General features: G+C 56.8%; 1 protein-coding gene across 1 annotated transcript in view; it reads right to left on the bottom strand.

The window, feature by feature from the left end:
- RAB6B (RAB6B, member RAS oncogene family) overlaps positions 1 to 14,149 on the bottom strand; it is a 56,492-nt gene extending 42,343 nt beyond the window's left edge. Inside the window, exon 1 of the mRNA XM_060100255.1 lies at positions 13,910 to 14,149. Within this exon, the coding sequence (XP_059956238.1) occupies positions 13,910 to 13,979 (70 nt within the window). The 5' untranslated portion in view covers positions 13,980 to 14,149. The remainder of the gene's footprint in view (positions 1 to 13,909) is intronic.
- Positions 14,150 to 16,309: the final 2,160 nt, after the last annotated feature.

Below are 16,309 nucleotides of genomic sequence, written 5' to 3'. Positions count from 1 at the left end.
TTGAGAGAAGGAAGAAACACATTCTGAATTCCCACCACCAGCTGATCTTTTGACAAGGCTGGTGTTAATGCAATTTGGTAGTTTATTAAACTGAGAGGAACTCTTGGTTCATCCACAGCATGGAGGCTGGCAAATTAATATACGTACATGCTCACATTTATACTTCTCTTCCTAAGGCAAATTGCTGGTGGCATTGCTATTAAAAGCCTCATTCACTGGGAGAGGACAGTGGGGCAGTAACAATGCGTAGACAGAGCGCTGAGAGCCATGGCTTGTGTGTCCCAGATTATCAGCTGAGGGCCAGTCAGAGGGGCCTTGTGACAGTGGACCCACAGCCCCCATCCAAGGGGGCCCAGCTGTTGCCTGGCCATGAGATCAAGCTCACCCAGTCAGGTGGAAGGTGGCCTCAAGGTCACAGCCTGCTGGAGGCATGGCATCCTTCAGAGGAACCCTGGGCTGGCGCGGACCAAGGGTGCTGACTCCAAGGCCTCCCCGAGCACAGGGAGCTGCTCCCGGCACTTGTGGGGGCCCAGCGCCCCCTCCTGTCCCTGCATACCCTCACACAGCCTGCTCACTCTGTGCACCTTGCTGCTTTGCCAAAGAGGAAATGGGCACAATCCCAGCCCCTGCACGTCCAGAGCCAGCTGGTGAGGGAAGAGTGGATGTGGAGACCTCCCCATTCAGTCAACAGAAAGAAGACCCCTACTGCCCTCAGGATGGGCTCAAGGGCACCTGCTCAAGATTCACCTGGAGAGTAGGGATGGCCTTCCAGGTGAAGTTTAGAGACGAGGACCACTTTTCGGGGGTGGAAGAAGCCCTCTAGATCTCCAGACCCCTGGGTCTGAGGGTGAGCACAGGACCACCCAGCAGGCAAGGAGGATTCTTTGTCTCCAGCCCTTGTGGACCAGAGATGACTGCTGGCCAGGCACTGGGTTGGCCGGAGGGCCAGGCTGGGGAACAAGGAACTGGGCGTATATCCAGGTCTGCCCCTGGACTTGGATGCCTGGGTATCAAGAAGATGTATCCAGGCTCACTTGTCCCATCCCACAAGCTCCAGGTCCTTAAGGAGCCCTTCTCCAAAGCAGCACCACAGAGGGTGTGAGCCATCGAGGACTCTGGAACTAATTTTGTCCAAGCCTCTCACTAAGCTAGGAGATGTGAGGTCAGAGAAGAGGGGTCGCTGGCCCAGGATCACATGGCCCCAGGGTCACGGCCAGATAGTAACTCCTGGTGCACAGCCAAGAGCTCCACTTCAGAGGTTTGCCTGAACCCATCAGGCTTACAGAATTATGCCCAGGACAGGAAGATCATGCCTCCTGAAGCCACAGTGGAAACACACAACACGGGAGGAGCAGCAGAGATTAAAACTCACTAAGGCCCTGAGGCCTGGCTTCTAGAAGGATCACAGGTCAGAGTGGCCTCAGAATACCAAGTTATGGCAAGAAGTCACCTAGAGATCATCAGATCCAGTCCTTCATGTAACAGAGGAAAAATTGGAGGCCCAGGAAGCAGGAGGGTTTGCTCAAAGCTGCACAAAGGGAGAGCAGAAGCGGAGCAGGAACCAGGACCCGACTCCCGGGGCCTCCCCGGAGCAGGACCTCCCTCCTCCCATGGCCCCAGCCAGCTGCTAAACCAGGAGCAGGTCACAGTCTCTCATGGAAGCTCCAACTCCTTGTCTGCAAAAGTAGGACATCTCTGAGGTGTGTCTTCCCTGGAAAAATCTTCACCCCATCTGTACTGGTTATTTGTTGCTGTGTAACAAATACCACAAAGTTAGTGGATCAAAACAACATACATTTATTATATCACATTCCCCTGGGGCAGGAGTCTGGGCACGGTTTTCCTGGGACCTCTGTTCACAGTCTCACAAGGCTACAATCATGGCATTGGCTGGGCTACATTTCTTTCTGGAGCTCGGGGTCCTTTTTCAAGCCCCCGTCTGTGGTGGCTGACCATATTCAGTCCCTCGTGGCTGGAGGACTGAGTCTCCATCTTCTTGGGGGCTACCAGCCAGGGGCTGCTTTTCCCCTAGAGGCCACCCGCACTCCCTCACCACATGACCCCTCACTGCCCTCTCACCACAGGGCAGCTCACGCCTTCAAGGCCAGCAGAGGAGTCTTTTAGAGAAACAATCATGGGAGTGACAGCCCATCATCTTGGCCATACCATATTGGCTAGAAGCAAGTGTTGGGTTCCATCTGCATTCAAGGGGAAGGGACTAGGCAAGGGGGTGACTCATTCAGGGTCACCTTAGGTTGTATCTGTTAAACCATCTCACATTCCTAAAAGATGCCCCCTCCACTCTTCCCTCAGCCCCCGCCTCCTCTCCTGCGGCGGTGTTAGTGGCTGGTCACCTGCCGCAGAACCTCGCAGGTCTCTCTGTTTAGGACTGAAGCCCCCAGTTGCCCTGCACAGAGGCTGTGGTGGGCAGGGGCTGTGACTACCTCACCATACATTTCCCACAGCACTTCCAGCCCCCCGAGGTGAGGTGGACAGATGAGTGGACATTGCTGTCCAGACCAGAACTCTGGCTTAGATGACCCCTTGGCTGCATGATGGAGAAAGGGGAGGAGCTGGCTCTTCAGGCCCAACACCTGGGGTTCTGCCCTCTTCTGATGCAGGTGGGAGAGAACCAGGGTGGGTGGGCTGGCAAGGCGCCTTTCCAGGCCTGCATTTCACATTCTGACGTGGGCAGCAGCCGGCAGTGCTTTGGCTGGATGTGGGGGAGTGATGGATGAGAATCAGGGGAGAATTTCCGGATCCTGGTGCTACAGGAGGATCTGCTAATATCCCTAAAATAAGTGGCTAATCTGAGAGTGGCTTTTTTTCCCCCTAAAAATAAACCCTTCTCAGAGGTGCTCTCTACACAGAGAAGAGCAGAACCAAATAATCTCCTGGCCCCAAGGCTTGACCCTACTTGCAGCAGCCCAGTCTGGGAACGGCAGGGTCCCAGTGGGGCAGCGCCAGCTGGCCGTGGGGAGGGAGACACGAGGCTCAGTCTGCTCACGGAAGCCCGGTGTCGCAGCACTGGGGCCGTGGAGCTGAAGAGCGCCCTCCCTAACCCCCCGGGGCCGAGGCGAGAGCCCTTCTCGCCACTCCTGCTCTGCCTGGCCGAGGGTCGTCGGCCTCCTCACAGCAGCAGCCCCCACCCCTCAGCTCATCCTCCACATGAAAACAGAATTGGTCCCGTCACTCCTGTGCCCCCACAGGAATCAATGCCTCTACAGGACCCTTTAATTCCATTTGGTCGCGGCCCCGGGATGGACAGCACCATTGCCTAGAGCCTCATGCCACCCGGGCTTTCCCAAGGCCGCAGCACGTGGCGGCCAGCAGGCCCGTGAAGGTGCGCTCCGGCAACTGTGTCTGGTGGGGGGGCCTCCCCTCGGTGCCTCCGTGGCCCTCTCTTCCCTGCACTTCCCAACTCCCCCGTCTCCTTCACTGGATGGGGAAATACACAAGAAATGTGCGTGTGAATGCTTCACTTTATCTTCTTCAGTCTGTGTGATGTTTATTCCCCGCTCGTCAACAGGGTCAGAACAGAACATTTTCTCTACCTCTCTCGGCATCCGCACGCCGCCCCCAGAGGGACCTGACGCCCATGTGGAAGTCACACTCGCAGCTCCGCAGTCCCGAACCAGGGATGTGTCTCTTGGTCCTGCTTCTGCCCCGGGATGGGGGCAACGGGGGTACCCAGCGGGGTTTCGAACAGGCCAAAGCTGGGCTGAGCTGCTTGCCGCCAGCTTCCAGGCCGTTTTCTCTAGGCCAGCAACTCTCTGCTGAGCACCAGCCGAGGGCACAGGTCTCCTTACCCACTCTGACCTCCAGACCATTAACGTGGCCCTGTCCACAGGGGCCACTGAAACGTGCTGTGACCACTGATGATGCATAATTAGGATATTCTCCCCCTACTAGCTACACGGGCCAAGGAATACCCAGGTGGGGCTCAGTAACCTCCATGGGCGGAAGACATGAGGGGCAGGGAGCAGAGGTTACCAGGGCCTTGGAGGGTGGCGTTTCAGGCCTTGAGGACAGACCATCAGACCGTGAGCGGGCCTGCGGGTGGGGGCCGGGTTCAGGAAGGCAGCCCCCTGTCTCCACGCCAGCTCCCTGGCTCCCACCCTTTGCCTTTTGCACAGCCAGTTTAAGACTAGGTTTCTGCCTCCAAGGCGGGGAGGGAAGCTCTTCCCCACACAGTCCTCCCTCAAGTCCTCAGGGACGCCTGAGCTGGTTGGGAAGCTGGAAGCTGGCAGAGAAGAGCAAGGGAATCTACGGAAGAAAGCAAAGGAAGGGAGTCAGGTGTCCGCTGGAAGAGAAGCCCAGCAAGGCAGGCAGTGGCAGGAGGCCGCACACCCAGCGGCCCGCTCCTCTCCAGGTGTTCACCCGCCCTGAGCAGCTGGCAGACGGGAAGAGTCTGGAAGGGCTCAGCAGTCCCGGAGCACCCAGGGCACTGTGGAGGCTGGAAGGGCAGAGCTTAAGGCAGCCAGTTTGGGTACATCTGGGGACAGTGTGGTCTTGCAGAGAAGGACAAAAGTCCCTCCTCTACAACCCTTCATTGTTCCTGAGTCCTCGGTCAACAGAGAAAGAATCAAGAAAATATACATCCCCAGCCGAGGTGGGCTGGAAGGGCTGGAAGGAAGCTCGAGCTGATACCTGTCACAAGGCCTCCTCTAAATCCCATCCTCTGAATGTTCATGTTCCCAGCCGGCCTGGTTCAGACCACCTGGATCTCCTGCCTGCAAGTGGGCCACAGCCTTGTCTTCTAATCCATACGCATGTCCCTCCTTGGTGGAAGCCCCGCACTGGGTCCCGGCTGCCTGCAGGGAAGACCCAGACTCCTGCGTGTGGCCTGACCCTGCTTCCCCAGGTGCAACTCCTCCCACCACGTTCCCCCAACCATGCCAGAGCCCAGCCACGTGAAGGATACCCAATCCCCTGGGAGGCCCATGCCCATCACAGCCCTCAGCCTTGGCACAGGTGGGCACTCTGCTCATGACGCCTCCCTCACCTGCCAGTGAATTCCTGCTCACTGTGCACCACCTCCTCCGGGAAGCCTCCCCTGATTCCCCAGCAGACCACACCCACAGCCTTGCTTGTGTAGTTAATACTCACATCAACACTGGCTGAGGCTTATGATCCACCTACCTCGGTCCAAGAACTGTCCCGCTCACAACACCGCAGACCCTCCAGCCTGCAGTCCCTGGGCCGTGTCCTCAGGGAGGGACAGTGGCAGTGAACTGGAGGTGCTCTGCTTGTGAGCAGCTGTGGGGCCACAGGGCGTCAGGGCGAGTCTGTCCCCCTCCCTGCCAGGCCAGGCAGCAGGGAGAACACCGGCCAGTGAGTCAGCGACCCGGAGGTCCTTCCCAGCTCAGCAGTAGCAGCTTCTGGGTCCTGCACCCTGTGTAAACACCTTCGCCTCTCAGCGCCTCACTTCCCTCATCTACAAAATGGATAAGCAGCTCTACCTGTCAGATCGCAAGAACGCTGCCCTGCAGCTCACTACACAAAAGCGGTCCATCAGTGATTCTCCAAACCTTGCACCCCTACTTCTCTTCCCCTCATACATCTACGAGCGGGGGTGGGGGCTGTCACTATTTCACCAACAAAATTATCTCTTACTGGAGCATTTAGCATGTGCCCCATATTGATGTATTAGACACATCTTGAAAGTCCAACAAGGTCATAAAGACCCTACTGTCTTGGAGGGGAATGAGCACCGGGGGTCCTCAGTTTTGAGGACACTCTCTGCCTGGGTGTTACATCCCAACACCCAGACAGAGAGGGCCAGGCTGGGCTGGAAGCCCAGGGCTCAAGAGGATGCCGTTGGTGGTGGAGCTGGAGTAGGAGCTGGGACTGGTCTACTGGGGACACCGCATATCCCTCTTGGCTCTGGCCCCTTCCCAGCCCTCCCCACTTACCACCCACCCACCTGGCTACAGAAGGAAGTGTCCCGGAGTAGGAGTACCTGGGGGCTGTCACCCATCCTGCTGTCCTCTGTATGGGATAAAATGCCTGTCGTCAGGAAGGGCAATACAGCTCCATCCCTGTTGCCTGGCAACCTGAGCCAAACACGGCATCCGAAGGGATGGACCAGAGCACCCTGAGGGCACAGGAGGTAAGGCTGGGCCCAGGGAGGTGGGCCTAGAATGCTGGCCAAGAGAAGAGGTGGCAGACTGGAGAGGACCCTGCACTGGAGCCCAGGGCAGTTCCAGGGGCAACAGTCGGCAGAGGCCCTGATCCCACGCATTCATCCCTGCAGCCCCTCTGGCCCGTGCCGTGCCCAGGCTGGGAGTGTTACTGGCTTGGCGTCATACTCTAAGCTGGTGCCGAATTACAGAGCCACTTAGAGCTCCGCTGGCCCTAGTGACCACCAAGTCCACTAGCCTCCAGGGGCATATCGAGAACGTGAAAGATGGGCTGGGGCTAATCCAACCCCATGGCCAGCTGGTGGCAGACCCTAGACAGAATCAGGGTCTCCAGGGCCCTGCTATCCCCAGGCCTGGAGGGAGAATGATGCCAGAGGAAGGGCTGCACCCCCAGAGCAGGCAGGAACCAGCTTCTCAGTGTGACTGGTTCCTCCCTTCTGAGTAATGAGTTCTCAGCTAGAACCTGGGGAGGGTCCTTCCTCCACGGCAGTGGGCTGCAGGCCGACTTAGAGGACTTTAGTGCCCCCATCCCTGTCAGCTCCCTTCAAACCGTCCCAGATAAGCAGCTCACCCTGTATGAGAACGGAGTGCCTGCTATGCAACCCAGCTCCATCGGCCTCCCACGAGGAGACCCTGCTTCCTTCCGAGAGCCCACTGCCCTCCTCCCGGCTCAGGCACGCAGCACCCCTCGCCAGCCTGGGGGAGTCAAAGGCCTCCTCCCGCCCACCCCCACGCTGTGCTCGCTGGCTCCTCCTCAGCAGAGAGCGTGGCACTTAATTCCCTAGGAGGCGTTTACGGGGGGACCTCGTTTCCATACAGCTTCAGTGTTCCTGTCTCCGCCCCCAGTCCTGGGCCTGGGCCTGCCTTTGAGGCACGAGGCCCAACAGTCCATGGTTTCTCATGGCGACCTGGGTTCGGATTCCAATCCTGCCACATGAGCAGAGAGCCCTTGGACGTGACCAGCTCTCTCTGAGCCTCCGCCTCCCGGCCTGCAAAACAGGGTGAACCCCACGTCTATCACAGGGTGCTAGGAAGATCTCAACGCCTGTGTGGCGCCTCGGGCACGGTGGGTTTTCCCAAACACCCACTGGGTTAACTGGGGGAGGATACAGGAACCCAGGAAGGTCAGCTCCATTTTGTCAGGAAGGACGACTGGCTGGGTGTGGACCCCTCCCCATCCACCCTCCTCTCCAAGCCCCTAGAATGACAGATCCTTCCCCAGCGGCCATGTGACCAGGCCACTCCCCAGCTGAGGATCCTCCACCAGTTCTCCACTGCCCTCGGGATAAAGTCCCAGCTCCTGGCCGAGCCAGCCTCTGTGACCTGCCCTCACCTCATCTCCAGCCACAGGGGGAAATGGGTGAGCCAGTCACCCCAATACTGGAAACCCCTTTCTCGAGGGAAACCCCACTAAAGCAACAAGCCCGTCCCCCGACTGCCCAGGCCCTGGAAGAAAGCTGTGGTCTCCAGCACAGAGCGCACCCAAATGAAGTCTTCCTCCCTCGCGGGTGCTGCTGGGGCTCCAGGCTGCCACTCTTTTAATGCATTTTATAGAGGTAACCTTTACTGTAAAGGCTCCATTCTGCCCTCAGGGGTGAGGTATCATCTGCTTTCTCCTGAACCCTGGTCTGTCCATTGGGTATGTCACCCCCCGGGGAACAGGTGGCACCTGGCCAAGTCACTCAGGCTCCCACCAGCCTTGTTACCAAGAGACCAGGATAGATATGCTTTTCTACTAAAAATAAATCATTTTACGAAAATGATAACATATTCACGGTAGTGACAATTTACTTTTTAAAAAAGATCCCACTTAGTTCAGGGCCAAAGTTACCGAAATAAAAAAGGGAATTGGAAATTTCAAGTTCAGTAAAGAAGCTCTCTTGGGAGTCCTCAGGCGTTAGGAATCTGCATCCTTTCCTGCCCTGTTCCAGGAAGCAGAGACTGGCTTCCTCATCACCGCGGTCCCCTCGGGGCCTAAGTGCCCAGCGCTGCCTGCAGCCCCGTTTCCCGGCAGCCTGTCTTTTGGGCTCTCACAAAAGCTGCCCATCTCAGGGTGCGTCAGGCACTTCTCCCTGGCAACCTCCCCCATCTTCTCTGTGGTGAGAAATGGAAAAGGATGACAGACAGATACACAGACAGACAGTGGAGGAAATGCCCAGTACAGCAGTCCACCCCCGATGATTATGAATTTCGCTGTTCCACCTAACCTTTCCTCACCCTCCCCAACGGGTCTGTCCATCAGTTTCTCTAAATGATTTACACTGAGACCAGAAAGCCCTGCACATTCAAAGGCTCATTCATTCCGCAACAGTGGAAGAACGGTTGGGGAGGACAGGGACACTCTGCAGCCTGGATGGCACACAGATGGTACCACCCTCAGGCCTGCCCTGAGCGAGCTTTGCATTGTCAAGGCAACACCTATAAGGATAAATATTCATGGGCTGATTTTAGGGATGTAATAAGTAACAAAAGGACAATGAGGTTATATCGTTATATTTTAATGGTATTCATTATAATGTGGAGGCTGCAAATAATGATAATCAGACCATGCAAACGATGGTAACTGCTGTTACACCTGCACCACCAGATCGTGTTCTCACAGTTTCTTTTTTGTCTTCTGGCTACTTCTCGAGCATCTATCATCAGCACTGAGGGTGCCATTTTTCTCTTATACCAAGTACAGGTTAATTCTCATCTTGGTGTCTGTCTGTCTGACCTTCACACCCAGTTCTTTAAACAAATAAAGCAAAGGTTCTGGGCCTGCACCTGACATCCAAGGTTCCCTCTCTCATTCCAGCCACGGAGGCAGGGAGAAAAATTGGGAAGAGAGAAAGCAGGACCAAGAAGCTGAGGCACAGAGCCACTGCATGATTCACTTCAGATCTCGAAGTGAGCTCTGCCGGGTCTGGATGTGTCCCTCCCGCCCCACCTCTGGTGGCCTTGCTGCTTCTCAAAGTTCTGCAGAGATGGTGGGGATGGGGGTGCCCTGAGAAATTCAGCTTCTGTGAGATGAACGGTGAGGTGGGCATGACCAAGGCTAAACGAGCCAATCCTCTATGAAAGACCCTGTAAGTGTTGCAGATAAAAATCCTCTGGCTTGAGAAAGCGGCAGGTGTCAAGATAAAGAATCCTATTCCAAAGCGGCCTTGACTCCTGTCGCTTTCAATCTACTGATGGGCCATCAGCAAATCCCACACAGCAAAGATCTCTCATCATTTTCAAATGAGATATTTAATGAGCACAAACCTCCTGCAGGCGGAGAGGGGGCAAGGATGACTAAGATGACTAGTCACCTTAAGGTGCTGAAATTTGCCCTTAAGCGGCTTAAAATTCAGTTAGGGTTTTTGTACCTAAAAGAAGTTAATAAGCATTTTAAAATCCTGAGGAACCAAGACAACAGAGGTCTTGGGGCAGCATGGGATTGTTTCTAAAAATGTTCAGAAAAAAACAAAGCTCCACCATGGTGAGTGCCCAGCTAGGCTGGGCACAGCAGGGCCAGCAGGTCTGGGAGGAGTCAGCTTCTGGGATGGGCTTCAGGCACAACCACCAGGCCAGCGGTGGGCTCCCTGTGGGGCTGCAGCCATGTGGGTGGGGGGACGGCAGGGGTCAGGCAGGGCCCTCCGGGCAGTGAGGATGGGGATGAAAGTGGAGGGGCAGCCCCTTCCCTCTCAGCAGCGGCAGCCAGACGCCTGCGGGTCACCCGTGTCCTCCTGCTCCCCACCCCACGCACTTCCTCAATGCAGGAGGGAGAGGAGCAGGCAAAACTCCCTGGAGAGGGTGGGCCCCTTGCAAGACCCACTCCCTGCACTCGGCCCAAAGAAGGAGTACCAGCATGCTGCCTATAGAAGCGTCTCCCCCTCCGAAGCCTTTAGAAGGCGCCTCTGACACCGGCCCCCAAAGGTGGGTAGGATGCCCTGCTATGTGCTTCTACAGCAGCTGTTCCTCCCTCGTCACGGCCCTCGCAGACCTTTACTGTAATGATATCCGCAGATGTCTGTGCTCCCCAGTGGACTATAAGTTCCACGGAGCAGGGATACACTCGAAGATCTGACTGAATGAATAAATGGATGCTGGGAGGAGGAAGGGAGAGAGGCGGATGGGGGAGGGAGAGAGGGATGGTTGAACAAATGAGTAAACAGCCGAAGCTGCCTGCAGGGTCACTATGCTGCGTGAGTCCAGGGATGCCACTCACGTCGTGTTCGGCATGGATGGCACCTCCAGCAACACAACTGCCAGGGGAGGACAGGGAGGCGGCTGGTCACAGGGAGAAGCTGGCCTACTGGCCTCAGCCTGGGGAAGGAGACCAAACTTGTGTCCATCAGCCTTCCTGCTCTGGCTGGAGGAGTCTCAGGGAAGGGAGGTGAGCAGAGGCCAGAGTGCAGCAGACACAGCCCACACCCCCTCCCCGCCACACGCACTCGAGAAGCCCCGCGTGAAGCTGGAGCCCCACAGAGCGCCATCAGAACTCAGGAGAAGGGCTGTGTCCCCCAGGTCGAGCTCCTTCCTCACATATCTGCTCATGCCTGCCTTCTCTGGATGCCACCAAGTGCCCAAGTCGGGACTGGTGTGCATCACCCCCTCTTTCCCCCTCCACTGCCATCAGCACAAGGGCACGGCCAGCAGGCCCAGAGAGCCATCTGAGCCCCAGCAGGATTGCACAGCCTCCCCACTGCAAGGAAACCCTTCATCCTGGGTCCATAGCAACCTCTCCACAATCCCTCCCCCTGCCAGGTTGATACTGGCCAGCCTGTATTCCATGCTCCACAGTCAGGCAATCATTCTGCTGCTAGGAGGGGGTACTCTCTCATGGGCTAGAGGTATTCTCTCCGGAGTGGCTCCTCAAGGCTTCCCACCCAAACCAGGTCCACTGGAATCTCTGAGGGCTCGATGCCCCTGGGATTATCTGGTCCTGGGCACCCTCCTCATCATTGGGCTCCAGGCCGGGCGCTCCTCTCTGGGATCCAGCTGTCCTTGCCCACTGGCCTAGAGAGATGCTACCAGTAAGCCAGGCACAGGAGACAGGAGAAGGCCAGCTCCTTCCCCTGGCCCCTTTCCAGAGGACTCAGCTCATATAGGCCAGCCCATGCTGTTCTAGAAGTCCCTGTTGTGCTCAGCTGACCCAAGTCCCCTGAGTACAGAAGGGGAGGTACCTCCAAGGTCACACAGGGAGGGAGACCCAGGGTGGAGGTGATGGCAGGATTCAGTGGGAATTCAGAATTCCCTCCACCACACAGGATGTAGAGGATGCGGGCACAAAGGACCAACACGTGTAAAAGTACATGCAGCCAAGACGGAAGCCAGTGCTGCGGTGGCAGTTCCTGTGTCCCACCAGGCTCAGAGATGCACACGTCTCCTGCCTATCTCAGGGACCCCAAAAGCTCTGTGAAATTGACGGTAAACAACCCACTAAGGACACAACACAGTGGGAGGAGGCTTTTCAGGGTCCTAGGGCTCCCTGCCAGAGGGGACCAGAGTGGCTCATGGCCAATGGCACTGTTGGCAAGGCCTTTTTCCCTAATGACCATGTTCAAAGGGCCCAGAAAGCATGCTCCCAACCAACCAGCCCGGCACCTCCACAAGGTCACCCAACCCAGCCACAGGCCTGGCCAGAGTATGGCAACCCTAACCCACTATCAGGAAAGCTCCCCAATTCTTGGCTTCCCCAATTCAAGGTCACCTTATTTCCCAACGGCATGTTAGTGACTGGGAACAGGAGATGTGGTTCCAGTCCCAGAAGGGGTAACAGCTCACAACAGGACTCTGGGTCGACATCCCACCCCTGGGGCTGGAACTCCCATATAAACATGCTGGAGAGGTGGGCGCTCACTCTCTGAGGTCTTCAGGTCTCCTTTCTGTGATTTTAGGGGCAAAGGGGGTTTGCAGGGCTCAGTAGGGGCCTCAGCCCATCAGAGATTCCGTGGGAGCCCAAAGTTTTCCCTCAAACACACCAGACATTCTCCTCATCAAACCCCTGGTCCTTTGCTGAAGCACGTTCAGACTTGGAATAAACAAGTGTTTGTCGGGAACCTCCCATGGTCCAGGCCCTTTGAGAGACACTGAGGAAACATGAAGGGGTAAGAGAACTGCCCTTAGGCAACCATCTTACAGAGACAGAAACTAGGCTCAGAGAGGCTTTGAAATCTGCTCAAGGGAACACAGCTAAGAATTCAACTCCCAGGGCTCTAGGCCCGCTAAGACTAGCACTGGGATGTGAAGACCACCCCCACCCCCCAAATCCCTTTAGGCACAAGAAAAAGTTAGTTTTGTGAAACTGGAATCTACTGAGATCAGAAACTCAGAGTCCAGGACACAGGGCTGGCTGCCTGAGTTGATTTTGTTCTGAAACGCCCAGCCTGGCCCCCAAACCCATGTCAGAACTTGACTACCTTTTGCCACCCTTCTCTGAGCTGTAGTGAGCAGCAGCAGGCCGGAGACTGCTGTGTGACCTCCACAACCTGCAGGTACACACATCACAGCAGCACTGCTCCTGGAGCCCACCAGGTCCTCCCAAGGCTGTGTGTGTCTTGGCCCCTTGTATAGACAGGCACCAAGCCGGGTGAACTGGACTGGACTGTAGAGCTAGAGCTGCTGGTCCTGCTCCCAGAGACGGCCTTCTCCCACAGCGGAGCTGGTCAGGGCCCAGCTGGTCTCCCTGCAGCCCCAGGTGAGGGGCCTCTGAAACCACTCCTTCCTACAAGTGTCAGAGGGTCCGTGCTCCTCAACCCGGTTTTCCACCTCGGGACTAACCTGGATTTCAGAGATGCTTTCCCTGGGGAGGCTGCCGTGCAGTACGTAAGCCATTTGTCTCCCCCCTCTCCCCGGCCCCTGGCCCGCTGCCACGGTGACCTCCCCTCCCCCAAGAAGGGCGGTGAGCTGGGGGGTGGGAAGAATCCGCCGCCAACGCTCTCGGGAGGGGTGCTGGGAAGCCAGGCAGGGCGTGTCGCCTGGTCCTTTCTCTGCCCAGCCCCGGGCTTCACGGCTCTTGGCGTGAGGCGCCCCGTACCAACCCCCAAATCTGCCTCGCACTGGGGAACCCTTGCTGTCATCGCCCAGAGATCCCTGAGCCCCACAGGGGCTAATGCACACTGGCGAAGGGCAGCGGGTCTAGAACCTTCTGCGCCCAGTCGGACGTAAGCCAGGGGAGGTAGGCGCCCTGTTCCCCCACGACCTGCACCCGCTCTTTTCAGAGGAGACATCTGTGGGTCTCCCCCCGCCCGCGGCCGTCTGCCCCGGGGTCTGGACGTGCCCGTAATTACGGTTCCGGGCAGGGGCCCCAGGGAACCCCTCCGGTGCCGCGGGGTGGGGAGCGGCCAGACGCCAGTCCCGTCTCTTTTTCCAAAGAGGGGCGCCGTCCTTCCCGCGACCCTCGCCGGCGCCCCGCCACCTGCGCGGTCGCCCGCAGCCGGTGCCGCAGTGCGAGCGAGCCAGCGAGCCCGGAGCCTTCACGCCTCGGCCGGCGCCGCTGAGCGAGCCGCCGCCCTCCGGCCTCCCCGCCGCGCCGCGCCGCACCTGCACCCGCAGCCCGAGCCCCCACCCCAGATCCCACCCTCACCCCCACCTCCGGCCCCAGCGTCTCCTCGGCCCTTACCCTTGGCCCCTCCCCTGCCCGGCCCCGCCCGAGCCGGCCCCGACCTCTCATCCCCAAACCTCCCCTCTACCCAGGCACCGAGGGGCCTTTTCGAGCCGGGGCCGGGGTCCCAATCGGGTGGATGATTTGGCGGGGGTTCGACTCGACACCAAGCCAAGAGAATAAGCGGGGTACTTACCACTCTGCTCCCCCAAGAACACCAACTTGAATTTTCTCAGTGGGTTCCCAAAATCTCCCCCTGCGGACATGGTGCTGGCAGCCTGGGCTGGGAGAGGAGGAGGAGGAGGAGAAGCGAAGGAGCAGGGAGGGGAGAGGAGGAGGGCGAGGGGAGGCGGCCGGCGGTGCGGGAGCCGGAGGGGGAAGGGCTGGCTGCGCGCGTCCCTGACTCCCCAGCTGCGTCCCGGCCCCGGCCTGCGGCTGCGTGTCCGGCGGCGGAGGAGAAGGAGGAGGAGAAAGAAGAGGAGGAGGAGGAAGGCTGGGGCTGGGCTGCCGCGGGCGGCGCTTGATGCGGTGCGAGGGGCGCGCTCTGGACGCCCGAGGCGCGGCGCGAACACCGAGGCGCGGGCGGAGCGGGGCGCAGGGACTGCGCGCAGGGCGGTGGAGCGCTCTCCCTAGCCGCACTGGTCGGCCCCCCTCCCGCCTCTCTTCTCCGCCCGCGCCTGCGCTCTGCGCGCTCCCCAGCCTCTGATGTCATTCGGGGCCTGCGGGGCTGGGGGGCGCCAGTCCACCCACCCGGAGCCCGCACCCGCGGGGGAGAGAATCGCCTCGCCGTGCCTCAGAGAGACCCGCGAATCGGGCCCTGTGTCACTGCCCCTCTACGTCTGTCTTCCCCACTCTACCCCTCCTTTGAATCCAGAAAATGACGTGAAATTATCCGGGGATATTCGTTTCTGGTCTTTAAACCTAGATGCTAGTCCCTTCCTCCACCTCCTGCGACACCCACTCAACCTGGCCATCCTAGAGGGTGGAAAGGAACGGAGTGGGGGGTGAGCCAGGGTGTGGTGGACCGCGTGTGCTCAGACAGGCTCTACTGTCATCTTGTGCGTCTCTTGCCCTCCCTACCCTCTCTAGACCCAGATCCCTCCTCTCGGGCACAATCTGTGGGGTCACAGGTGTCCCCACAGACATGCCCAGCGAGAGAGGAAGCACCAGTAAAAGGCGTACCTTCCTCAAACCAACCGCTCCTAAGGATCGTTTTATCCTAAACCTAATGCCCCGTGGGAGTGAAGGAGCAATGAGGCCCTGAATGTCAGCACCTCCATCTCCAGAACGGTGCCCTGGATCCCTGGACCCTGGGGCCACCGTGTGGACAACGCCACTCCTTGCCCTTGCAATTAGGGGTATCTGGACAATGAGCTCCTGGAGCACAGGAGGGAGACCTCCCATTTGCCTCTGTGTTCATCCGACCTTTTAAGGCACACAGAGTAAGTTGTGAGTGGGTGAGAACAAGGAGCAGGTGCCAGGTGTTAGAAGCACTCCCAACCCAGTCCTAGCATTCTGGCGAATGCTAGCTTTGAGGTTTTACAAAGCTGCCTCTACTGTGCTGCCGCCACGTGGTCTATGCTTTTAGGACTGTTCAGTGAACATTTATTTGGGCTTATAACCCAAATGTTTAGGAACAAGTTGCATGTGTGTGTGTGTATTTCATACAGAGAGAAAAGTGAAAAACAACCTTCATCTCTGGAGATTTCCAGGGGACATTTGTTGCCCTCTTCTTGACTTACATGGCTTGCTTGGGATGTCTCTCTGTCTGGCTCCATTCTTTGTTTACTTAGAGTCTCTCTTCCTCTCATTGCTTATTAAAAACCAGAGAGTGAGTTCCATGAAATCAGCAGTTGAGGCTCCACTACTGAATCCCAAGGACCTAGCTCAGAGCTTAGGAAATAGTTGTTGAATGTTTGAGTGAATGTCTAGAACCCAAATCAGAACAACTGTTCCACTTATTGAAGAGATTGTCTTTTCCCCATGGTATATTTTTGCCTCCTTTGTCATATATTAATTGACCATAAGTGTGTGGATTTATTTCTGGATTCTATATTCTGTTCCATTGACCTATGTGTCTGATTTTTGTGCCAGTGCCATACTGTTTTGATTACTGTGGCTTTGTAATATAGTCTGAAGCCAGGGAGCATGATTCCTCCAGCTCTGTACTTCTTTCTCAAGATTTTTTTGGCTATTTGGGGTCCTTTGTGTTTCCATACAAAATTTGAAATTATTTATTCTTGTTCTGTGAAAAATGCCATTGGTATTTTGGTAGGGATTGCATTGAATATGTAGATTGACTTGGATAGTATGGTCATTTTAACAATATTAATTCTTCTAATCCAAGAACACGGTATATCTTTCCATCTGTTTCCATCATGTTCAATTTCTTCAATCAGTGTCTTATAGTTTTCTGAGTACAGGTCTTTAACCTCCTTAGGTAGGTTTATTCGTGGGTATTTTATTCTTTTTGATGTGACGGTAAATGGGGTTGTTCCCTTAATTTCTCTGTTTGATAGTTTGCGGTTAGCGTATAGAAATGCAATAGATTTCCGTATATTAATTTTGTATCCTACAACTGTACCAAATTCATTGA

The sequence above is a fragment of the Mesoplodon densirostris genome, chromosome 5 (assembly GCF_025265405.1).
Source record: "Mesoplodon densirostris isolate mMesDen1 chromosome 5, mMesDen1 primary haplotype, whole genome shotgun sequence".
In the NCBI taxonomy this organism is placed as follows: Eukaryota; Metazoa; Chordata; class Mammalia; order Artiodactyla; family Ziphiidae; genus Mesoplodon; species Mesoplodon densirostris.
The sequence above is the reverse complement of the archived record's forward strand: the minus strand, read 5'-3'. Positions and strand labels throughout refer to the sequence as shown.